Source organism: Excalfactoria chinensis, chromosome 22 (genome assembly GCF_039878825.1).
Source record: "Excalfactoria chinensis isolate bCotChi1 chromosome 22, bCotChi1.hap2, whole genome shotgun sequence".
In the NCBI taxonomy this organism is placed as follows: Eukaryota; Metazoa; Chordata; class Aves; order Galliformes; family Phasianidae; genus Excalfactoria; species Excalfactoria chinensis.
In genome coordinates, this window is record NC_092846.1 from 4,679,107 (window position 1) to 4,703,009 (window position 23,903).

General features: G+C 56.7%; 2 protein-coding genes across 2 annotated transcripts; one reads left to right on the forward strand and one right to left on the reverse strand.

Moving 5' to 3' along the window:
- Nucleotides 1-8,063: 8,063 nt before the first annotated feature.
- Nucleotides 8,064-9,821, forward strand: MARCKSL1 (MARCKS like 1). The gene is made up of 2 exons (XM_072355431.1): nucleotides 8,064-8,236; nucleotides 8,621-9,821. Exons 1-2 carry the CDS (start codon nucleotides 8,141-8,143, stop codon nucleotides 9,170-9,172), a joined length of 648 nt encoding a protein of 215 aa, XP_072211532.1. The 5' UTR covers nucleotides 8,064-8,140; the 3' UTR covers nucleotides 9,173-9,821.
- Nucleotides 9,822-11,330: 1,509 nt separating this feature from the next.
- HDAC1 (histone deacetylase 1) lies at nucleotides 11,331-23,889 on the reverse strand. Its single transcript, XM_072355198.1, has 14 exons — nucleotides 23,712-23,889; nucleotides 20,462-20,574; nucleotides 19,933-20,050; nucleotides 18,017-18,091; nucleotides 16,768-16,906; nucleotides 16,244-16,385; nucleotides 15,922-16,014; nucleotides 15,517-15,625; nucleotides 15,199-15,339; nucleotides 14,601-14,709; nucleotides 14,391-14,521; nucleotides 13,519-13,665; nucleotides 13,369-13,417; nucleotides 11,331-12,973 (listed from the first exon to the last, which is right to left on the reverse strand). The coding sequence occupies exons 1-14, from the start codon at nucleotides 23,758-23,760 to the stop codon at nucleotides 12,946-12,948; spliced, it is 1,443 nt and encodes a 480-aa protein (XP_072211299.1). The 5' UTR covers nucleotides 23,761-23,889; the 3' UTR covers nucleotides 11,331-12,945.
- Between the last annotated feature and the right edge of the window lie 14 nt (nucleotides 23,890-23,903).

Consider the following 23,903-nt stretch of genomic DNA (forward strand, 5'->3'; position numbering starts at 1 on the left):
GATGGTGATTTGCAGCTCTGTGGGGCCAGATGGGCCACAGGGAGAGCAGCGACGCGCTCCCTCCCCCCGCCCCCTCCAGCTCCGTTCCGCTGCCATTTTGCCCAGCTACCTATAAATATTTAACAGCTCCATCCTCTGTGCTGCTGCTGAGCCCACGGCCCGGCGTGTGGCAGCTCCTTCCCCCTGGATCCCACCCCACTCCTGGGCACGTTCCATTTATCCACATTCCCCATTGCTGCCCGTCCCCGACGTGCTGCTGTCCTCCATCCTGTCCCGAGGATGGGTGGCTGTGTTGAGGGATGAGTGGGCCGAGAGATGGATCAAACAGAGGAGACGTGGATGGAGGGACGGACGGACGGATGGGTGGACGGTCGGTCCCCACCAGGAGCCGGGCTCACCCTGCACAGGAGCGCACAGCTCAGCTGGATGGAGCCGGGTCCCCACGTTCCAGCATTCCCAGCTTCCTTCCATTTCAGCGCTTCACAGATCGACCGGAGCGCGTCCCCCCCGGGCGTGCGGCCGATCAGCGGCAGCTCCTGATTGCGGCCACTTTGGGGGATCTCCCGCTGACCCAGTTGTCAATCCACTGAGCACGGACTGGCGCTGGGGGGGGGGGAGCAGTGAGCGAGGTGGGGGCACCAGCACAGCCCCATCCATCCCCCCTTGTGCTGCGCAGTGCTGGGATGGCACCGCCGCCCCACGGGGCCGTTCCCATCAACCGGTCGGGCGCAGCGCTGTGATTCAGCCGCTGGGAAGAGGGGGGGGTGGGGGTGAGGGTGGGGGTGGCCCGGGGGGGGGCCGTGACACTGCAGGGCAGGATGGGACCTGCCCGGGGCCCCACTTCCCGGGCAGCCAAAACCCCGAGCGAGGAGGGAAGCTCGGAATTTCCTTTTCCTTCCCGCTGTGGGTGTCAGCGCAGCACGGAGCCCCCCCCCCCGCTCCGGCTCTGCTCAGGGCGCTGCCTGCAGCCCCGTCCCAGGGCACGGCTCTGTGTCACACCGTGCTGACGCAGGCTTTGCTCACCGGGGCCGCCCATCGCCGTGCAGGTGACGCTGGCGGTGTCACCGCTGGTGTCATTTGTGGTGTCACCTCCCACTGCAGGCTCAGCCCTCCCCGGGGGTCGCAGCGCTGCGTTCCCAGGCGGGGTGCAGTGATCCCACAGCTCATGAGCCGGCCACCCTCCCACCGTTCCAAAGCACGACCCCACCTGTGCCCCCATCCCCAGGTGACAGCACCAGGCTGGTTCCAGCCGGGAATAAAGAGATCAGGGCTGAGCTCGTTGCTGCTGCCCCGCTGAGGGCAGTGGGATGGGGGGCTGCCGTGCTCCGAGGGGATGGGGCGGGGGCGCTGCTGTTCAGCGCGGGGCAGAGCGCGGCTGTGCAGCTTCCACCCACCCCCGGGGCAACGAGGGCTCTGCTGCTCCCAGCGCCGCAGCAATGCGGGCTCTAATGAGCTGGGATGGTTAATTAGTCAGTGTCAATTTATGTTAATTAGCCGGAGAGACCGATTCCTCTGCCACCTGGCTGGCACCGGAGCACCGGGCTGATGTGAAACAGAACCAGGAATCGGGCTAAGAAGGCTGCAGTGCTGCCCCGGGGCTCCGTGTGCCCATTGCTGGGAGAGGCCGTGCTGGAAACGCAGACGTCCCTTTCTCACCCACCCGTGTGCACTCGTGCAGCTGTGCAGCCAAGCAGAAGGTGCAGCCGTGTCCCCGTGCACACACAGCTGCAGGAAGCCGAGCTCACCGTAATGCTGTGAGCCCCGGGGGGGGGGGGGGGGATGACGTGGGAGGGGTGAGCAGGACGGGGGCACGGTGCAGGGCAGCCACGCTGGAGTGCAGCCATGAGGTTTCCTGCGGATGATTCAAGCTCTTCCTCCACTTTGCTGCCCTACAACCATGAGCTGCACCACACAGGAAGCCGCAGGGATTTCCAAAAGGACTCAGAAATGTTCTGGTCCCGCTGCTGCTTCCTCTCCCCCTTCCACACCCAAAGAGACCCCCCTCCTGCCCTCCCCACCACCACCACCACCACCACCACCACCACTCTGCACCTCGGCTGCATTCCCACGGCCCCCACCCACATCTGCAGCCCCACGTGGAGCCACGAACACCACCCTGTGCTGCTGCAGCCACACACACAGCTCCTCGTTTTGCTCGGCCTTCCATCCCCCCCAGACCCCTCCGGCACATGGAGCTGCACACACTGGCAGGCACAGCTCTGTGGGGCACGGCTGCTGCTGCTTGAGCTGCACCCGCAATGGAGCAGAGCCGCACACAGTCCAGTCCTTTAATGCACCACCACGTCAGCCGTGCAAATGCACCAGATTCAAACCAGCCAAACGAAGCAGGAATCTGCTGACCCCGCAGCGCCCACAGCAATGGGACCAAGGGCACCCCCCGAGCTGCCCCCCACCCTGCAGCCCCAGCTCCCACACGCTGGGGCTCGCAGCCATCTGGTCGTGCTGTATTAATGCAGAGGAGAAGAAATGAGGTCAGGGCTGCACTGGTGGCTGGGCGGTGGGCGCAGCGCTCTGCTGTCAGCTGAGGGATCCGGCACAGCTCCGCTCCAGGCACGGCTGCTGGGGACGGCAGGGTGGGATCTGGGTTCAGGCAGCTCCATCCCGAGCACGGCAGCCATCCTGCAGGGCCGTCTGCAGGGTGGGGGTGCTCGGGATGCCCGGCGGCAGTGAAGGGGGGGTGAGCAGACACCTCATGGTACCCCAGATCCGGAGCGGGGCCGTGCGCTGCTCACTGCTCACTGCTCACTGCTGCTCACTGCTCACTGCTCACTGCTCACTGCTGCTCACTGCTCACTGCTCACTGCTCAATGCTCACTGCTCACTGCTCACTGCTCACTGCTCAATGCTCACTGCTCACTGCTCACTGCTCACTGCTCACTGCTCACTGCTCAGCCCTCCCCGGTGCACACGCCGAGCTCTGCCGTGCCGCGAATGCGCCCCAGTGCACGTGGGTGTGCGCGTGTCCCTGGAGGCAGCGAGCTGCATTTCATGCATTTTTCAGGAGAAGGGGGTTAGTGGGTCACTCCAGCGCTGGAGGCTTCTCTCCAGCTGAGCCGCTCCGCTGCCAAAGCCGTGGGGCTGCTGGTGCCGTTCGGGGTGTGGAGCAGCGCCAGGGGCCGAACCCTGCGGCAGCGACTGCTCCATCCCCGGCAGCTCCGGGAGCCGGTTGCAGCCGAACGCGGAGGGATGCGGGCAGCCCCGCGCCGTGTTTGAGGGCACGGCTCCGTGCGGCGCCGAGCTGCGGGATGGCGGCGTGCGGGGCTGCGGGTGCGGCTGCAGGAGGGCCGCGTGGTTAAAGGTTAACGCGGGGACAAAGGTGGGATGGGACGGCAGCGAGACTGCAAACAGCCCGGGCTGATAAGGGGGGGGGGGGAACGGAGCCGCTTCCCACCGCGCTGCTGCTCCGATGGCGCACACACCTGCACAGCAGCGCTTTGCACAGCTGTGCCACGGCACGGACACGCGGGGTTTGCAGTGGGATGAGCGCCAACAGCGCAGCTGGGATGGGGCGAACCCAACCACGGGCTGAACCCGCCCCGTGCCCAGCTCTGCGCCCCCCGATCCCGTCCCAGTGTGACGCCCGCCCCGCAGCAGCGGCAGCCCCGGCACAGCGCCACAACCCCGTCCCCGTTCTCCTCCCCCCCCCCCCGTCCCCTCTCAGCCCTCCGCCCCCATCCCCGTTGGGATGCCGCCGCCGAGCAGCGGTTGCCATGGTTACGGCCATGCAAGTCTGGGCGAAATGCATCTGCGGTGCAACGCGCGGGTGGGGGTGGGGAGGCCCCGCAGCCCCCCCACGCCGCCGCGGCCCCCACCCGCCACCCGACCCCGACTCGCGGCTGCCGACCCCAACCCGGCTCCATTGTCCGGAGCCGTGGAGGTGGGCGGGGGGCGCGTGGGGGGCCGACAGACCGAGCGCCACGATGGGCTCCTGGCCCCCCCCCCTCGGCCCACAGCGGGGTCTCCGAGCTCCCCCGGCCCGCAGGCAGAGCCCGATCCGTGGCCTCGGGAACGCGACCGGTTCTGCTCTGTGGCGGAGGGGAATTCTGCTAATGGCAGTGAAGCAATCCAGGCGGGGATCGGGGAAGGAGGGGATTTCTGATGGAAAGTTGCTGCCGATTCCAGCCGTGTGATTTCCCACCGCTCCTCCCGCGGCTGCCCAGAGGATCGAGCTCCCGTCCGGCCCCGGAGCCGCTGCGCTGGGAATCGCACCCAGGGCTGCACCCAGAAATGCACCGACATCGGCATCTCGGCACTGCGCCTCCCGTCCCCCGCAGCCCCACATCTCGCAGCCCCGCAGCTCGCAGCCCCGCGGCCCCGCTGCCCTTCCCCCACTCCTCGCTGGCCTCTCTCTGCCCGGCCGTCAGATGTTGCTGAAAGGGAACAATGCGACGTATTGTCTGTCCCTGCTCGCAGGCATCAAAACCCAGCAGCGCAACAAAAAGACACATTGACTGCCCGGGAGAAAGGGGCCCATACATCGCCAGCGCTGGGGGCAGGGACTGCAGCATCCCAGCGCTGCTTTCCTGTCCCCGGCCCGGTCACCGCCGTCCATCTCCGGGGGTGCAGCACCAGGACCGAGGGTTGGCCTTGGGGTCTGCACTGGTGGTGGCCGCCTGGGACAGGGGGCTGCGTTGGTGTGGGATGCACGGGACTTGTGTCGCCGTGCCTGTGCTCAGCCCGTGCCAGTTACACACAGGACCCCATAGGGATGATGGCACTGTGGGCATCACAACCCCACTCCAAGGTCCTTTGGGGCAAAAGTGGGGAGAGATGATGGGGGCTGAGCCCACCCAGGGACTGCACCACAACCCCGCTCTGGTCCCCATGGTGGGGTTGGACCCAGCACCACCTCCAGCTTCCTCACTGGCAGCTGTGGGCATGCACTCCTGGCACCTCCGGAGGAAACGGGATGGGAAAAGCTGTGCTTGGACAGAGAGAGGCTTTTGTTTCCATTATAAACTTCCCTTCCAGCGAGGATGGAGCTCCAAAGCACACTCTCAGCTCAGTCCCTGTGCTCAGCCACCCTCTGGCAGGACACAGCCTTTCCCCTCCACACAAAGCTGGCAGCACCCTGCGCTCATTGCCTGGCCAAAGTGGGCACACACAGCCCAGGGTCAGTTAATCAGCCCTGAATGGTTGGGACATGAGAGAGGTGGCTCTGGGGATGTGCATGGCAAAGGGGCACAGCCTGCACAGAGCTGTGCTCCCAGGATATGGGGTGTGGGAAATGGGGTATGGGCAGGACAGGGGGATGAGAGGAGGATGTTAGCAAAGTGAAAAGCAACCCCAGAAATAGAAGACGCAGTTACACAAGGCACCGGTTGCCATGGGATCTTCACAACCAAAAATGACAGGCCTCTGGCAAATACAAGAACGGGCCCTTTTATGTGTTTCTATGGGAAGTCAGCACCTCGCTGCAGCCTCCCGGGCTGGAGCCTTTCCCAGGGCAGGACAGATTCAAAACCAGCTCTGGGAGAGCAGCAGGGACCCGGCCCCACAGCAGCGCCCCAGCACACAACAGGGGATGGGGTAACCCAGGGTAGGATGAGAGTGATGGAAGGACCTGAGCAGACCCCGCTGGGGCCCAGGACCTCCCTTCCCAGTTGCAGGCAGCAGGGGGGGGCTCAGCGGGGGCTCAGCAGTTGGTCACAGGTTTGGAGGTGGCAGATGTCTGCTCTTAGGAGGGACAGAAAAGCCCTCGTCACCACCTCCCCCTCCTGTCCGTGCTGACCCCTTCCCCCTGACGTTCCCTGGTACCACACCAGGCAGCTTTTCCTCCTGTATCTGGATACATCCCCACGGGCCGGGCAGTCTGAGCTGGGGAGCACACGGACCTGGTGACACTTGGTGGCACTTGGTGACACGTGGTGACACGTGGTGAAATGCAGCGCAGCCCCCAGCCCACCCCATGGACTCGTTCCACCATGGGATGCACAGCTCTGCCAGCAGCCCTCCCCGTCCCTCTGCACTCTCCCTGCTGGAATTCTCTCCCCAGAAGAGCTCTAATTAGCCAATTCCTTCACTATTTATAAATCAATATGGAAATCCCTCTGCTTGATTCCCAGCACTGCTGGCTGTCCCTGCTGGGGGGGCCCATTAAGGGCTGTATGGCAATTGCTCCCTGATCCAGCAGTCTGTGACAGTCGGTGTTGGGGTGGGCAGGGGGGCGCTGGGTGGGGTGGGGGTACCCCCTCCTGCTGGGGCAGCACAGCCGTGTCCTGCAGGCTGTCAGCTCTTAGCACCCAGTAAATGAATAATCAGTAAGAGGTTCAAGTAGGTCTGGAAAGTGGAAAACAACATCAGTGAAGATCTCTCCTCCCGGGGCCCTCTGGGCAGGAGCAGACAGATTTGGCTGCCTGTCCATCTGCTGGGGAGCAAACAGCCCCATAATCTGCAAATCCCCACCGCTTCCCAGAGCCCAGGAGGTGGCACGGAGCCCTTGGGCTCAGTTTGTGCCACAGCTTTGCAGGAGGAGGATCTCAAGGGAAGATGGGGCTGAGAGCAGCGCGTGCTGTGAGATGAAAGGTGCCAGGAAAGCACACGTGGGATTTTCTGCCTTTCTTCTGGTGGGGGCTGCACCACGACCTGCACCCACACGGAGTGTCACCTCCGTCCCTTCAGCTCCGTGCTCTGATCGCAGGGCAGCAGCGCTGAGAAGCACTTTCTCCCCTCCACCAACACACAGCAGAGATGGGCAGCAGCCCCAACCCCAGGATCCCTCCTGGTAACCCCTGGAACGGCCCCACGACTCCTCCATCACAGCACTGAGCGCAGCATCCCCACGGTGAGCACTGGGTGGGATCAGGTGGGTCAGAACCGGGGCGCTCCGTCTGGGGGCTTTGCTCCCCAATGGGCTGGAGCTTGAGATCAAATACGTGAGGCTCAGTGCCTCCAGGGACCGATTCAATGGGCTCAGTTGGGCCGAAGCAGGCAGCTTCGCTGTGCTCGAAAACCAAGAGTGGATCAACTTGGGGAACACTCTGCATCCCCTCATCCCCCTTCCTGCCTTCCCCACAGCTCCTGAATGGCTCCAGCAGCAGCAGCTGCCCGACAACCGGCCAAAGGCTTCATCAATTGGCACCCAAAAGTCATTGAGGAAGATGCCGCCTGTTTTAATGAACAGAGGGATTTTGCTCCAGCAGGGCTGAGCTGATGAGCGCCGGGGGGAGGAGGAAGGCTGGAGACAAAACATGACCTTGTTGGCGGAGCGCACACAGCAGCACTTTGTTGTTGTTTTTTCCACCCCCTGGAGATGCCGGCCTTGATGCTGCGGGGTGCAGCTGGGGTTGGGGGCTGGAAATGGGTGCTGGGTGTTGCAGGTGGGGGGCTAGGTTTGGGCTGGGGCTGGGGTTGGGGCTGGGGTTGGGTGCTGGGTGTGTTTCTTGCATGTTGGTGCCCTCTCTGGGGGCTCTGCTGCAGCTTTGGTTCACCACCCCGCGTGGCCCCAACGAGCACACTTTGGGGACCCCGAACCTTTCACCTTTGGGCTCAGAGCCGTGGTACCTGGGTGCCAGGTGAGCTGAACGCGGCCCAAAGCACCGCAGGGCTCCACTCTGAGCCGGCCCCGTTCTGTGCTGGAAATGGGGCCGCACTGCAGAGCACGGACCCTCAGCGCGGCCATCACCTTCGTCACCCTTCTCCTAAATTCCCCCTTTCCGGGAAGCGAGAAAAGAGAAAGAAAGCAACAAATAAAACCACGGGGTCGTATCGGGGGGGGGTTGGGGTGTAACTTCTGGTTCTGTCCCTGAGGGAACTTCCGGAGGGGCAGATGGGGCGGGGGGGTGGAAGCGGCTCCCAGGGGCGGTGGGGCAGCGACAAAAGGGTGACGGGACCGTCCTGGGGAGCGACGGAGCCGTGAAGAGAGAGGACCCTCCAGGAGTCACCCTCTGCTCCCCCTCCCCACCGCCCCCCCGCCGTCGAGGTGGCCGACGGCCGTCTCACACCCCCGACCCCACCGGGGCGGTGGCTCAGCCCTGTCCCCCCGCCCCAGGGGCGGTCTCGGTACAACGTCCCGCCCCCTCCCCGCTCCTTATTACGGCGGCGGTGGGGGGCTCTGCCCACTGCCTCTCGGCGCCGCTCGCACCGCCGCGGCGGGGGGGTGGGGGGTCCGCGCCGCACCATGGGCAGCCAGGGCTCTAAGGCGGCCAAGGCGGAGGGCAGCGACCCACCGGGGGAGAACGCAGCCGTCGCTGAGCCCTCCAAAGCCAACGGGCAGGTAGGGAGAGGCGGGGGCCCCGTGGGGGCGGGCGGACAAAGGCGGCGGTGGGGAAGGGGGGAGGGAGGAAGGAAAGGAAGAATGGATGGATGGATGGATGGAGAGGAGGGGAGGCTGAGGCAGTGAGGCCGGGGGGCACCGAGCGATGCGGCACCGCCCGCCGCCCCCGAGCCGCGCCCCGGTACCGCGCGGGGTTCCGTCCGCGGCCGCGCCCCTGGGGTGGGATGGAGCGGGGACGGAGCGCGGGCGCCCCCCGGTGGCCGCGCGACGACCCCCCTCCCGGTGGGACCCCCCTCCTCCCCCGCGCCTCGGTTCGGCGGCCCCGCGGCTGAGGGATGCGGGCTGGGGGTCTCGGCCGCGCTTAACGCTGCGCTGCTCCCGCAGGAGAACGGCCACGTGCGGCTCAACGGGGACATGACGCCTAAAGCGGGGGGTGACCCGACGCCCCCCCTCAACGGCGCCGGCTCCGCCGAACCCCCCCGCGAGGACGGCACGGGCGGGGCGGGCGGTGAGGACACCATCGAGCCGGCACCGCCCGCAGACGGCGGGGAAGCGAAGCCCGAAGGCGCCGCGGCCCCCAAAGAGACCCCCAAGAAGAAGAAGAAGTTCTCCTTCAAGAAATCCTTCAAGCTGAGCGGGATCTCCTTCCGGAAGAACAAGAAGGACGACGGAGACTCGGCCGCGTCCTCACCCACGGAGGAGCAGAGCAAAGCGGAGCCCAAAGCGGAGGAGGACCCCGGCAGCGGAACCGCCCCCCAGGAGGAGCGGAGCGGCGAGGGGCAGAGCGGGGCCGAGCCCAAAGGGGCCGACGGAGGGCAGGGCGAGGAGGAGGAGAAGCCGCCCGCGGAGACCCGGGGGGACGCGGCCGCCGCCCAGCAGCCCCCCGAGCCCACGGCGGCCGAGCCCACGGCGGCGGCGGAGCAGAAGGAGGAGTAGAGCCCCGCGCCGCCCTAAGACTAATTGCCCCTTCAGCCCCGTGACCCCGCGCACGGACTCTGCCGTTCCCACACCGCCCATCCGACGCAGAACTGACGGCGCTCCCTGAGCCCACCCCCCACCTCGGGGCCTCCTCCCCAACCCCCCGGCACCGCTCGGAGCCGCCGAGCCCCGACAGCTGCAGCCACATCCCGGCCCGCGGCCAGAGCTGGGATTTACAGTCGGTGGGAGCCCGGAGCCCCGCACCGCTCGGATCCTCCATCGACACCCCCCGGTTCTGCCGTCGTTCATTCCAAGTATTTCGCTCTTTTTTTTATAGAACCCGAGTGCTTTTCGAGCTGATCCGCCCGGGCTGGTTGGTGGCTGGGGTTGGTCGGTTGGTTTTATGATCAACTCTTCACTCCTGGCTTAAAAACCGTAACGCTCTGTAAGTGCTGTGTTTCATTCTGCTGCGGTGGGGGCTGGGGGGGTCGTGGTGCTGCCCGCTGTACGATGTGAAGCGATGCTGTCTCCTCTGTAAATAATTTTTTTAATGGCCACAACAGGATCCGCAGTTTTCTAACTCCTGGAGGAAGAGAAAAGAAGGAAACAAATAAGGCTGTCTGGGTTCTATTGTAACGTTTGAAAGGAATAAATGGTGATCCCTTCACGGGGAGCTCGAGTCCTTCTTGTCCCGTGCGGGGAGGGCAGCGGCTGCTTATGGAGCTGAGCAGCTGCTGCATTAATTGCCCCACTCCTGCTAATTGACTCACAGCAGACGCAGAGCTGTGGCTACAAAGGATCTCAGCATGGAATGCTGCTGCTGGGGGCTCATCCCTCCTGCTGGGAGCTGGGGATGGAGGGGGCTCCGGGGGGGGACCCAGATCTGCTGGGTGGAATTGGGGTGCTCTCCCAGTGCTGTGAGGTCCTGCTCTGTGCCTGATGGTGACAGGAGGGACGTGCTGAGGTTTCCTGCCCCAGGGGACGTGGGGGCACAGCGGGTGCTGCCATCTCCATGAGTGCTGCCATCTCCGTGCCGTGGAGCTGTGCTCCCTGCTCTGCATCCTACAGCAAGGCCTGGTCCAAACCCTGCCCAGCCAGCTGCCCTGCTGCATGGGGGGAAGCAGGGTGAGGGGTTGGGGGCAGCGTGGGGGGAGGTGAGGAGCAGGGCTTGCTCAGAGCCCCCAACAGGGAAGGGATTGCAGTGCTGAGCTGCAGCCCTCGAGCGAAGAGAAGAGCCAAAATGTCTGCGTGCAGCACATCCTCCTATGGACAGAAGGCCACACACAGGAGGGATCCATCCCCATTGATGGTGGAGGGAGGGATAAAAGCCCAGTGCTTGCAATGTGGGCGCTGTGCTTTGTCAGGGTGTTGCTCCTTCTGGGCTCCGTGCACCCAAATGAGCCGCGGGGCTGAAGCAGCTCCAGCAGAGCGCAGCGGCCGTGCAGACGTGGCAGCCATTTTAAGGCAGCCCAGGAGGGAAAAGGGCTGCAGCTGCACGTCGGTGTGTAGGACAGCAACGGAGCTGTGAGTGCAATGGGGACACATGGCTGCTCACAGGGGAGGGCTCTAAGTGTGAGCTGCAGCTCCTGGGGCATCGCTGCAGCAATGAAGGGCTGCGGCACTCAAGGCTTTTCCTCCTCTCCTTATGAGGACGTATGAGCCCCTCACGCCTGGTTCAGCACACGATGCAAAACCACCCGGCTCATTTAATCGTTATTTTTCTAATTAATCGAACAGCAGATTGCAAATAAACCCAACAGCCCAGGGACTCATGCAAGAGAAAAAACACCCAACTGCTTTAAAGCATCCTTTGACCAGCATCTCCTCTCTGGGTGAACGTGGCTGCCTTCAGAGCAGTGCAGCATTAACAGCACACAAAGGGCTGCGATGGGAGTGAGCAGAGAGCGCGTGTGATTGCAATGTGTGTGTGTGTGTGTGTGTGTGTGTGTGTGTGTGTGTGTTGGGGGGCTGAAGGCTGTGCTATAAAATTGAGGGAAATAAAGGCTATTTCATCAGGCTCTGCAGCCATCTGCTGCACGCTCCCACACACCGCTCTGGCCCTCAGCACTCAACCAACACATCCACATCCGCCGCCCTCCTCCCATCCAAGGGGAGGCTCCTCTTGCAGCAGCCTGTGACTCCACCCCAATGAAGCGGCGCCAGCTCAGACCAACCATAGAAATGGACGTTTTATTACAAAGGTTTCTCCAAATTTAAAATAAAAGCATCTTTAAAAAACCACAATATATTCCCCCCCCCTCCCCAGGACACACAGATGCTCCCATCCCTCTCGCTTCACATACAAACACTGCAGAGCGGGAGTGAGACGTCACTCGGGTTCCAAGAGGCTACAAAAAACTCGTGGTGGAAAAGGGGAGGAAAAGCACGTAAAAAAATAAAACATTTCACAAATAACCTGTGTTCAGTTAGCAGCATTATCAGCATCATCAGAGTTGAAACCAGCAGCAGCAGCTCGCGGGAGGTACAGCCCCTCTTATGGACAGAGGGATCCCCCTGAGAAAGGAGAGCAGCGAGTCGGAGCTGCCTGCAAAACTTCTGCAAAGCTGGAGCTCGGCGAAGCACCTGGTGGAACGTTCATCTCATTGTACAAAGCAAGGTGTGAGAAAGGGCAGCTCTGAGCACAAAAGACCTTTGGGTGTGAGATAACGGGTGGGAGTAGGAAGAGGAGGAGTACTAGAAACGCACAGAGCCCCATCTGCTGTTCCCTCGTACAGATAACAGCGCAGCCCGCTGATAAAAAGCTCTCTGCTTTACTGGCCTTGAGAGCAAAGAGAGGAAAGGTTCCATTGAAAACGTGCCTGCTTCAGGAGGAGCTTCTCAGGGAGTGACACGCGGAGCTGAGGCACCAGCTGGGCCCTGCCCTCTGTCCTGTCCTGCTGTGGTTTCAGCAAGGACACGGATCAGCACTGAAGCAAATACAGCACGTGTAGCTGAGGGCGGCAGCAGAGCAAAGCAGGCAGCCAGGTGGGCAGTAACTCACCTCCCCCCTGCAAAGAGGGGCACAGCTCTAGGAAACGAGTGTGCAAAGACACACAGCGCTGCCGTGCCAATGGGATCTGCCACATCCAGGAAGCGTCCGACCCCACAGCAGGGGATTTTCCAGCTCTACCTGCAGGGCTCTCAGGCAGATTCACTCCTGATCTACCTGCCAGCTGCTTCACCTCTCCACAAGTTTGCTGCAGGGAAGTAGCCAACTCTGTCCAGGAACTGCATTATTTGACCCTGAGAAGCGGCACCGGTTTGCAGTTACTTGCCATGGTGGAATCAGACTGAAGACCAAAGGACGCTCCGTCTCTCACAGGCTTCGTTTGGGAATTCACGTCTCCCACAAAAACAAAACAAAAAACAAAAGAGAGAAAGGAAAAGAAGCAGAAAAAAGCAGAAGCTTCATGGCCATCTTCCCACCTAACCTGAAATGCAGATGCTACTTCTACTTAAATTACTCATTCTCAGGGGCGGTTACTTCAGAGGACAGCAAAGAAAGGAAGTGATTCTTTCTTAAAGACGCTGAGGAGGCGGTGGGAGGCAAAGAGTGAAACTTCCCAGTTCGATGCTGGGCACTGCGGGTCTCTCTACTCTGCAGTCCTCCCTGCCTTACTCCCAGCGGAGCGCAGCGAGGAATAATTTACAGTTCTCAAGTCATTTATATATTTATATAGAAATATATACAGAAACATATATAAAATATAAATCCTGTGGAATGGGAGGCAACCGGAGAAGCTAACCTATGACAACCACGCACTGACGGGCGCCGTCCAGCTGCAGCCATCTTAGGTGGATTTTGCCTCTTCCTTCACCCTGTGGAAGGAAGCAGTGGAAAATCTGGTTTAAACAGGAATCTCAGGCTGCACCACGATCCAGCAACAAGCCAGAGCTGCAGCCATCAAAATGCCACTGCGATGCTCCACCTTAACGTGCTCTGATGTCGACCTCCCTTTAAAAGCAGTGACACCTTACAGAGCACACGGTATTTCTTAGCCCTATTCTTCGAGGGCTCTCAGAGCTTTACCAGGCATTCCATCCCTCCCATGCTAACTTCCCCCTGTTAAGAGCCCATGACAAAGCCATCCAAAGCACCATGACTCTACTCCAACCCCAGAAGCCATGGAACATCCCAACAGGGGGATGGGGAAATGCACGGGGAAATACAAACTCAGGCAGAGAAGTGCCAAGCCAAGAGACACCGGGCTCACCCCTTGGGTTCAACTTTCTCCTCTTTTGCTTTTTCCTCTTCTTTCTCATCTAGGAGGAAAAAAAAAGGCATGGGAGGGCAGCAGGGAAGCGCACATCAGGCAGCGCTCTACACAGCTGGGAGGGCTTCCAGCCATAGCCCTCATGCTCACCCTTCTTCTCCTCCTCCTCCTTTTCCTCTTCTGTTTTCACACGTTTGGCCTTCTTAAAGTTGGCAACATTTTTGCGCCCTCCTTCCCCTTCATCTTCGGAGTCAGAGAATTCTTCATCACAGGATATTCTCTTATCAGAATTGCGGACTGAGAGTGAAGGGGAGAAGAGGTCAGAAGATACTGCGCACTAATGCCTGGAGATGTACCGCTCTGTGCACATCTACACACATGGGAAAGAACCAATAAACCTACACAACTCACAGAGAGACCACAATGAAAACACTTCATCTTCCTGCCATGTCTTTTAACTGACTGTTCCTGCTTAATCTAAGATCACGTGTGGGACGTGGATTAGACGCAGGGTGACGTTTAGACTTGACAGCATAAGCAGGTTAACCAGCCTCACACTGAGAAAATCTGGCCACCAGATCTAAAGGCCATCGGCCGATCCGGATAACAACCAGCGTTGTCACTGGGGCAGGCAACTTCTGGGACAACCCAACAGCCTCCCTGTAAGAAATCTGCTACAGCACCCGTGCCACAGGAACTGCTCAAATTCTCACACAGATGCCTGCATTCTTCCTTCATGGAAACTGTCTGACAAAAGTGCTCCCAAGGAGAAGAACTGCCAGTGCTGCAGCTCAGCATCATTGCTTTATCTTATAAAACCCATCAGAACAGCGGGCTTCAGACTGAAGAACTCCTAAACTGAGGTCAGTCCAAATCATATATCCTCTCTTTAGTGAGGTAATTCAGTTTGGTGCCTTCATGCTTCCCCAGCAATCTGATCCCATCCAGCTTTGGCACCCACGGGCTGTGTGCAGTGCACTTCCCAGCAGGGCAATGCAGCCATGCCAGAGGCAAGCACCTACTTGAAATGCGCTTCTCAGGATCTTCCTCCTCTTCATCTCCACTGTCTTCCTGAACAGCATCCTCAGGAATTGGCTGCATCTGGACACCAGGGGCATGAGGCAGCATGCGCAGATTCTCAAAGAGACGCTGCCTACAGACAGCCAGCAAAGGAACACGTTTGTATTTACCAGCAAAAGCTGTCAGCCATTTGAAGAAGGGCAAACACTTACTTGATCTTCTCGAGGTACTCATTGGTATTCTGGTTAGTCATGTTTGAGGGACTGATGTGCAGCTTAAAGTCTGGTCCGAAATACTCAAAATAGTCGTTATATGGGAGTTCTGCAGAAGAGTTAAAAAAGAACAAAAATCAAATCACCTCTGGACCAGTAATGACATCCCTCATATACAGCAGATTTCAGTGCTAAGTAAGAGCACAACTGCACTTTCCCAGGGGTAGGAGTTGACCATTTCATAGCCCAAACTCAGATCAAAACAGACGGCTTAGCAACAGGGCAGTCTAAGCTCACTTGGCAGTTACATGCTATCAGTGTGCACAAAAGCTTGCAGTAGAAGGTCATCTCGTTTCAGCACAACAGCAAGACTGCTGGGTATCTCCCAATGGAGGGGAAAACTAGAAGGTTGTAATGCAAACAAGAGCAACTACTGCAAACCACGGACCCAAAAAGCTCTTCCACAGGAACAATTAAGAGCTAACGAAACATCTCACGGTTCCTGCCTCCCTGCAGCAACACTTCCTCCCTGTGCTCTGTCACCAGGTAGGCAGTCACTGTCCCTTGTTTTGCCTCAAAGGTTCCAGGGGAAAATTACCATTTGGGATCTCAGTGTCCAAAGCCACAGCAGTCTCATAGGTCCAGCATCTGGCCACGTTGCGGATCGTGTAGCCACCTCCTCCCAGCATCAGCATAGGCAAATTAAAGCTTTTGACAAACTCCACACACTTGGCATGACCTGCAGCAAAGGCAGCAGGGAAAAAGGCGATAACTCCATGGCACAAAGACCCATTTTGCAGTGAAAAGTAATAAGATTACTTATGCCAATTTAGCCCAGGCACTGTGCTGCACAGTTCTGGCTTCTTGGCATCACAAACCCAGCCTCACTATTTTGATGGAAACGCTGTATTCTTACCTTTGATGGTCAGATTAAAACAACCCAGCCTGTCCCCAGACAGAGAATCCGACCCGCACTGCAGGACAACTGCACTAGGCTGGAATGTCTCCATCACTTTAGATATCACCTAAACAAGAAACCCATTGTTACACTTTCTCCACAGGACAGTGTCACAGCAACACAGTAATGTCCATGTCAGCAAGTGACGTGAAGACATCCCTAGTGTTCCCACAGCTGTTGACTCCCACATACTGGGAACACTGGGGCTCTTACCAAGAAAAGCTAAATGAAGACAGGCTGCAATTGTTAGGAACACAGCCACTGAGGAATCTTACAACAGCAGTCTGAGTCTCCTTAAAGAATGGCTCCATGAGCCTCCCAGTGACAAAGCATGATGCACAAAGAATCACTCAGCACACTTACCGGCTTGAATATTGCCTCATAGGACTCATCATCAATCCCATCTCGGAGGGGATAGTTGACAGCATAGTACTTGCCTTTGCCTGCACCAATGTCCTGTTAGAGAGAAAGACAGGACAGAGCACAAGGTCACCACAGCACTCTCTAAGTGCCAAGCCAGTTGCCACATACATATACTTCCATCCACACTAAAAGGATGCTACTTTGAGGGCATTTAAAGCAGGAAAGTCTAACAGAGTGCTGGTTTTAGCCCAGTCAGTATGATGGCAAATAGAAGAAAGCGATCACATTTCAGAGGAATTTTCTGCTAAGGTTCCATTCTCACCCGCAGGTCTCCCGTTCCTGGGAAGTACTCTCCATACTTGTGAAAGGACACGGTCATCACACGGTCTGTGGTATAGAAGGCTTCCTCCACACCATCTCCGTGGTGAATATCAATGTCAATATACAGGACCCTCTGGTGATACCTAGGATCAGAAAGGAGTCAAGATGCTGCATTTCTTCAGAGCAGTGGAACAGAATCCCTGAGCCACAAAGTGGCTTTTGCTGCTGCAGCTGAGCTCTGACAGAGCTCAGCCTTGAGCCAACAGCCGCCAGGGTGGTAAGCAGCAGACAGACACATCTTACAGCTGTGCACCCTTCTCTTGAGGGAGGAGAAGGGCCTAAGAGCAACTACACCATGCTCCGAGCTTCTGCTTCCTGCACAGTGTCACAGTTAGGCACACCCCTTCTGCACAGAGAGTACTACAAGCCCAAAATATGGATGATTAAGACCTCCCTGGAAATACAGCTAAAAAAAGCAACAACGGCAGATTGGGAAGTAGTAAAGACTCGGAGGACTGCACCTACTTTAAGAGCTCCAGGATAGCCAGGACAATATCGTTGACATAACAGAAGCCAGAAGCCTCTGACTTCTTAGCGTGGTGAAGGCCTCCTGCCCAATTCACAGCAATATCTGTCTGCTGCTTGTTCAGCTTCACAGCGCTGGCTGTTGGGAGAAGAATTACAGAATGTTAGCACAAGGGCAAAGGACCAACGGCAGAGCTTCAGGGGTGAAGCACAGGTCTCTTGTCATCACATCACTGTTTGTGTGTGCTTTGGGCACAAGCCCAAGTCCAAGGGCTTAAACACTGGATGTCTCAACAAACAAACAAAGGAAATGGAAGAGAAACGCAGCCTCTGTTTCGCATGCACACACTTTTGACTGCTTCCCCACCTACACCTCAGAGCACGAGATCTGCACAAACAAGTGCACAGCTTTCTAGCCCAGCTCACACGCAAAGACAGCCTAGAATTCCCAGTGTGCCAAACAACGGACTTTAAGGAAAGGTTTTACCCAATATATATTTAGGTCAGCCACTGAATACGCATTTAGACAAGGAACATTCTCTCCCCCCATCTCCTTTGTAAACTTTCTGCAGTTTCGCAAGTCTCCAAGGATTAACAGAAGCGATACATTCTGGGGACGCACAATCTCGGGATCACAAAGCACAGCTACTAAAGAAACAACACCAGAACGCTGCAGTCAGCACTCGTAGGTACTGCTGGACTCTGAGACAGGAAGCGAAGATTGCTAGATGTCACCGTGGGAGTAGCAGCCACAAAGCCCTACTGTAGATGCACAGTAACACAGTCCTGAAGTACCACATCTCCTTGCAACAAAGTATTTTAAACGTTCCAGCTTTTGCCTCAGGGCCAGAGACATTGGCTTTCTGCTAAGAACAATAAAAGTAACCCTTTCTTGCTTTTTAGCTGGCACCTACACCGAGCAGCTTCTGTGCCTTTGCTTTTCTGTGCAGCTCACATCATTTATTTTTTAATTATTACTGGTAAAGCCCCACTGCTGCCGGGGTTCGGTCTGTCACCTTTGTGGAGTCATCCAAGAAGTAGCTCAGAGTAATAAAGATACGCTTAACAAACGCAGAGGGATCTGTCAAAATGCAAAGCTGGAATTCCAGCATGGGGAGAAATCTCAACCTAAGGAAGTCAGAAATGGGCTCATAGGGCTCCCCCACCCCCACCTACAACAAAGCATTCTCAGGCAGAACAACTTGATGTACATCTGCTTAGGAAAAGACCGTATGACGGCTGAGCTTACCAACTGAGCCTCCAGCAGAGAGCTGACAGAACTCAAACAGCCCATCGAACACAGGGCAGTCCTCCCCGACGTTAACTTGAAAAGAATACAGAAGGATTAGTAAGACCAAGTCACAAAGAACTGGTAAAGCTTGCACTACCTGTCTGATTAAAAAACACTAGCCTGATAAGCACTTTAATCAACCGAAAAGCTACCACACACAAATGAAGGGACACGAAGGTGGTCCCACCAACACTGCCTGCACGGCAGGAAGGTTGCTGCTATGGAAGGATGCTCCCAGCTCAGCAGGTGCCAGGAGCTGCAGCGGGACAGGCACGCCACCTACCGGGTGAAGGCTCAGAGGGAGGCAGGAACCAGTCAATCATCCCAGAAAGGAGCGTGCAGGGAGATGCTATCCATGAGAGCTGCACAGGCCCTCACGTTTGGCACATTTACTGTGCTGGGCTCAATTTGGCAGCTGGTGCTGCTCAGCAGGGCCATGCACACACTGTGCAGGAAGGAGGCAGCACCCCCCACCATTAAACACACTAACAGCAGGCTTGTGTTAAATCTACATTTTAAAACATTTGGCTGTTAGCAGCAAAAAGAGAACGTGTATTTTTGTAACAACATCTGGAAGGTGTTCATTCTGGGGGTCTATTTTGGCCCTTTTTTTTCCTCTCTTTTTTTTTTCTTGGAGCATGAGATACTCAACAACACACAGCCTTCACAAGGAAGGTGTGATAAGGGAACTCCCAGCATAGGACAGAGACTTCTGAAAAGGACAATGCCCAGCAGGAGTCCCAGAAGGAAGTAACTGTTCCAGATTGTGATGGCTGCAGCAGAAAACTGCAATCTCTGAATAACTAATCCAAGATTTCCATGTTAAGTGAGGAGAACCGAAGCCCTCAATTTCTGCATGCTTCCCATTACAAGAAACGAATCTCCTTCTCCTCTGCCCTGAGCCTCTGGTGCCAGTTTTTCAGCCAGGCAGAAGCTTGTTCTTCCCAAGAAAACAAAGGCAGGGGTTTCTACTCCCTGCTGAATAAAAGATCTGCCCTGTGTGTTTAACATTAATTTTCATATTTTGCCTCCTTCAGTTAAAAACAGTTCTGTGGAAATAGAATAGAGAGTGGGTGTCTGTGAGCCATATCAGCTCGAGGGGTAAACAGTTCAGTTTGTGTAAATATATTCTTTGGTATATTAAGTCAAATTATTTACTGTAGGAGGTCTTTCAATGTATATTACTTGTGAACCATACTATTCATTCCTATTATGTGCTTGTGCCTAAACATCTGTCCCTTTCAGCTAATACCGGGTTTTCAAGTGCCCTTACTGCAGGCTCAGGACTTGTATTTCTTTTAATTTGGAAATCACATTTGACATAAATGAATCCTGTGGGCTTTTCTTTTTTCCTGCTCTCAAGGAATGCAGTACAAATGATCAAACTAATGTTTAAAAGAGACTTGAGCCTTCCCCTTCTATTTGCCTTTATGACCTGATACAAAACATCACCTCAGAGTTTAAGACAGACCAAAAAAAAAGAAAGGTTTCTGTAGCATTAAAGCTGCCAAGAGATCCTCAGCACCTTCATGGACTGCAGAGGTTAAAGGAGTTGGCTCTAAGTTAAGCAATCACAGCAAATACATGCAGCTCATAAAAGGAGCAGTTCAACCCAGGAGGATAATTCAGGAGAACTTCCGCTAAAGACCATTGGGTCAAATGGTTCTCCTGAGCTCATTCAGCACTCTGACTTGAGAGGGACCCATTTACCAAACCCTTGATTTACCAGGTAAACAGAACACAAAGTCTGGAGAAGTGCAGCTCCTGAGGGCTTCTCCTGCTCTTTTCATCCCGAGCTCCTACAGCTTGCCTAGGATCCCTAGAAGCACAACACTCAGCACCGACAGGAACACAGCACCACACACACAGCTTACATCTCTGCATCTGCTTGCTGTACTCAGACATGTTGTCTGGGCGGATGGATCTCAGGAATTTGATGTAGTCATCACTGTGGTACTTGGTCATCTCCTCCGCGTTCGCCTTGTGAGGGCGCTGCAAGGACAGAGGGTTTGGTTGGGAACACTGCCCTCCCCACATCCCATTTCCAGTCTCAGATTGACTCCCAGAAACAGCAAAAATAATAAAATAAGTAAATGAAGCAGCAGCACTGGGTAAGAGAAACTTATTTTCAAAGGCAAAAAAGCCATTACCAGAGACCGGAACATACTACATATCTAGGTAAAGAAAATATTTAAGCTACAGAGAGTAAACCAATTTTCCAGACTCCAAAGCTTATCTGAAGCAAAGAACATCTCACTGCAAGAAATCAGAATGCGGCAGAAATATGTCAACACAACCATTTAATCCCTTTTCACTTTCCTCTTTGGCTTGTCAAAGAGAATTTAAGAGCTTGAAGCGCCAAAATTACAACTGACAACACACTTGTTTTTTCATCACACTTACATATATCTCCATCTTCCTGTAAAGGCCGTAGTTCAGCAGTAGGTTGTGGGTCATCCGGATCCTGTGGGGCTTCATGGGGTGTCCCTGGCCATAATAATAGTTTCCAACATCACCTGGGAACAGAAAGGATTTTGTTTCAGCAGAGAAAAACACAAACTGCTTCAAATACAACCACACTCAAACCACATCTGTCATCTCATGTGCCCATCAGCAGCCCATCTGTTCACAGGGGGAAGGGGCTGCACATGCATCTGCACCATCAGAAAGCTTTATCCCAGACCCAAACAAGACTGCCTTATGGACAACAGGGTATGGCCGAGCATGGGGGATTTCAACAGCAGTTCTGGGGAAGGCAACCCAGCTAAACACTGAGCGACTGACACGAGGCGGTGAAGCTGGAGGAGCTCCAGCCTTCCTAGCAGGAGGATGTTGGGCACCGCATCTGCTGGTCCTCACATAGCAAAGCATAGCTCTCCAATGTCCTCCCTGCAGGTTCAGCTCCATGATGGGACCTCACATTCACAGAGCTTCCCTGAGAAACTCGGAGCTCTCTGAGCAGAAACCTGCAAGCCAGGAGGCACACGAGTTTAATCCCAGCTCAGACAATGACTCATCAGCCAGCACACGTAGCCGCTTTGCCTCAGTTTACTACTATTTACCCAGCAGACATGAGATACAAGCTGCCAATTCTGTCAATAAGCAAATCACAGCACAGCTATAGCTTTACAGCTCCGACTATTCCCATCCCTTATTACTGCCCGAAACCCTTTGGAAATCCTTCACACAGGTCCATTTAAGTCAGCACCTTGCAGTTACATCCCACAGGTCAGCTCCCCATGCAGATATTCCTCCACCCAGTAAAAGCTGACCTGCTGCTGCTGCTGTCTCCCAGTTTATTCCCTCCTCTCCCAGGGCACAAATTTCCGTGGTGTTTCCCACACAATTTCACTTTCTGTCCCCTGCCTGACGTGGCCATGAGAAGCACTGCCAACAGCAGGGAACGCACTGAGCCACACGCAGCAGCAACGCTGCACAAGCCTCATTTTGTTGAGAAATCAAACCAAGTCATTTGCACAGTTTTACAGCTCCCCATCAGCTTACGAAGCAAGAGACTCAACCCGGTCTGACCAGTGACTCAGCTGGGAGCATTAATATTTCATCACCAATCTTAACATACAGGAGAAACTGCTACTTCCTCGTAGCACACAGCTGTGATGCCTCCTCCAGTGGCCATGAGCTTCCATGTAAAAGAGATGCAAACCCCGCACCCAAACCACTCTGCTGCTGGAGTTTACCTGTGTGATGCTACAGTGAAAGGCGGTGGGTTCTGCCTGCACCAAAACACCCCTTACGGCAAACCCAGGGTATGTTAAGCTTTGGGGAACCATTAGGGATGTTCAAAACCATATCTAGGAAACACACACACAAAGCTACACAAAGCTTTGGAAATGGATTGCCTCCCTTCTTTCCCTCGGGCTGCCAGCGAGACCCCAGACGTGTCTCACCACAAGTCCTGCCGCACAGCAGTGCTGATGGGTGCATAGTAAGTGTGAGAATTCAACAGAGACCTCTTCCTGTCTGCTGGGGTTAAGCAGAGCCCCATGTTGGAACAAAAGAGAATTTCCCCTTCTTGCAGTTCAAACCCTCATGCGCAGCCCCAGCACACCTCAGCTCAGAGAGAGACCCTTCCCCACAGCTCAGGCAATGATCTCCACTGCCGTTTTCTTCTTCAGCTCTCTGAACTGTACGCCAAGTCCTCCCTCCAGGAACCAGAGACTGCTCTGCTCTCACCTCTCTGCGTGACAAAGGCCCTAAGGAACCACCCACCCACAAGTGCACATTATGCCTTCTGTGACAAATAAAGCACACTTCCCCCCTGTGAATGTTTGCCAGCCCCTCATAAAAGAGCAGTGGAAACCAGCCACTAAAACCTCCCCACAGAGTAAATGGGTGAGGGCAGCTACAGGCAAGGGGGAATAACACTGACTTCATTCTGTTACCATGCAATAAGGACCATAAGGATATAATTCTGCTCAGCACTCACAGCAATACGATCACTTATTCTGTGTTTAACACACCATCTCATGCCTTGAAGGCTGTTAGTTTGTTTACAGACTGGAAAGTATCCTTGTGAACATGTTAAGGTTCTACGGAGGGAGACGTTTGGATATAGATCTCCCACACCTGGGTTGCTTGTGCATAATCAGCACCCTGCCATTTCCTGCCAGCACTCTGAGTTTAAACTGGGCCTGACTGAGCCCAGCACTCCAGCACCGCACTGCACTGTGAGATGATGGGCGCTCCAGAGGCAGGCTGTGTGCTGAATTCAGGCAGTTCTGCTGCTCTGATCCCTTCTTCCTCACCCCGCCTGCCTGAAGACACAGGGCCATCACCACAGGACGCAATCCTACTGCTCGTGTTTGCTTCTCTCACTACCTGCCCAACACAGAAAGCAGTTCAGAAGAGCTCACTTTATTGTTTGAGCGTGGAACAAATCCACTTACCGGGGGGGAAATAAAAGGAATAAAGTTTTTATTTTACTTCATAGACGGAAAACTAGAATGAAACAGAGAACTGCACGATACCTTTTGCACAAAGCAATCCCAGAGCCCAACAAAAACCCATCCATCACTGAGGTCACCCTCCAAAGGGGAGGGGGCTGTGTCCAGAGGGCTGAGCTGTGGTGCCCGAGGCATCAGGCTGTAACGCCCCGCTACTCCCCCACCCCAGAGGGAAGATTAAAAGGCCAGAAAGCTCCCAGCTTCCTGAAGGGCAGAACAGCACAGGCAGCCCGCCCAGGGCCGCACCACCGCTCTGCCCCGTCGCCCCCCGTTCCGTCCCACCTCCACGGGCACAGCGCTGACCCCAGCACAGCTCCTTCCTCCCCTCGCCGCCCCCCCCCACCCCTCAGAGCCGCCCCTGTTTCCTTCCCAGCCCCAAAGCCCCCCCGGCTCCCCCCGCCCCCCTCCCCCCGATTCCCCCCAGTACCCCCCGCCCCGCTGGACCCCGGACCCCCCCAAACCCCTCCGAGCTCTGCCCCTCCCCCCCCCCCCCCCGCAGCCCCCGGCTCTGCCCCTCCCCCACCCCGCACATCCCGGCCCAGCACGGCCTGCAGACCACCCCTCACAGACCCCCCCTCAAACAGACCCCCCCCCGCCCCTATAGCCCCCCAGCCCAGCCCCCATCTCACACAAACCATTACCCCAAGCTCCTCCCCCTCCCCCTCATCCCGTTCCCCCCCGCCCCGCACCATCGTAGTAGTAGCAGACTTTCCGCTTGGTCCCCTGCGTCAGCGCCATTTTCCTGCCTCCCCACGGCCGCAGACCCTACCGCCGCGCAGCGCAACGCAACCCGCCCCACCGGCCGGGGCCCCACCGCCCCGCCCCCCGCGGCCCGGCGGCCAATCGAAAAGCAGCGCTCCACCCCTTCCAGCCCGACGGCC

Coding starts and splice junctions, on each gene's coding strand:
- MARCKSL1 (XM_072355431.1), top strand. CDS start 8,141: ATGGGCAGCCAGGGCTCTAAGGCGGCCAAGGCGGAGGGCAGCGACCCA. Junction 8,237..8,620: donor CCTCCAAAGCCAACGGGCAG/GTAGGGAGAGGC, acceptor CTGCTCCCGCAG/GAGAACGGCCACGTGCGGCT.
- HDAC1 (XM_072355198.1), bottom strand. CDS start 23,760: ATGGCGCTGACGCAGGGGACCAAGCGGAAAGTCTGCTACTACTACGAT. Junction 18,092..19,932: donor CAGCAAGCAGATGCAGAGAT/GTAAGCTGTGTG, acceptor ATTCTTTTCAAG/TTAACGTCGGGGAGGACTGC. Junction 13,418..13,518: donor GGAGGAGGAGGAGAAGAAGG/GTGAGCATGAGG, acceptor TTTTCCTCCTAG/ATGAGAAAGAAGAGGAAAAA.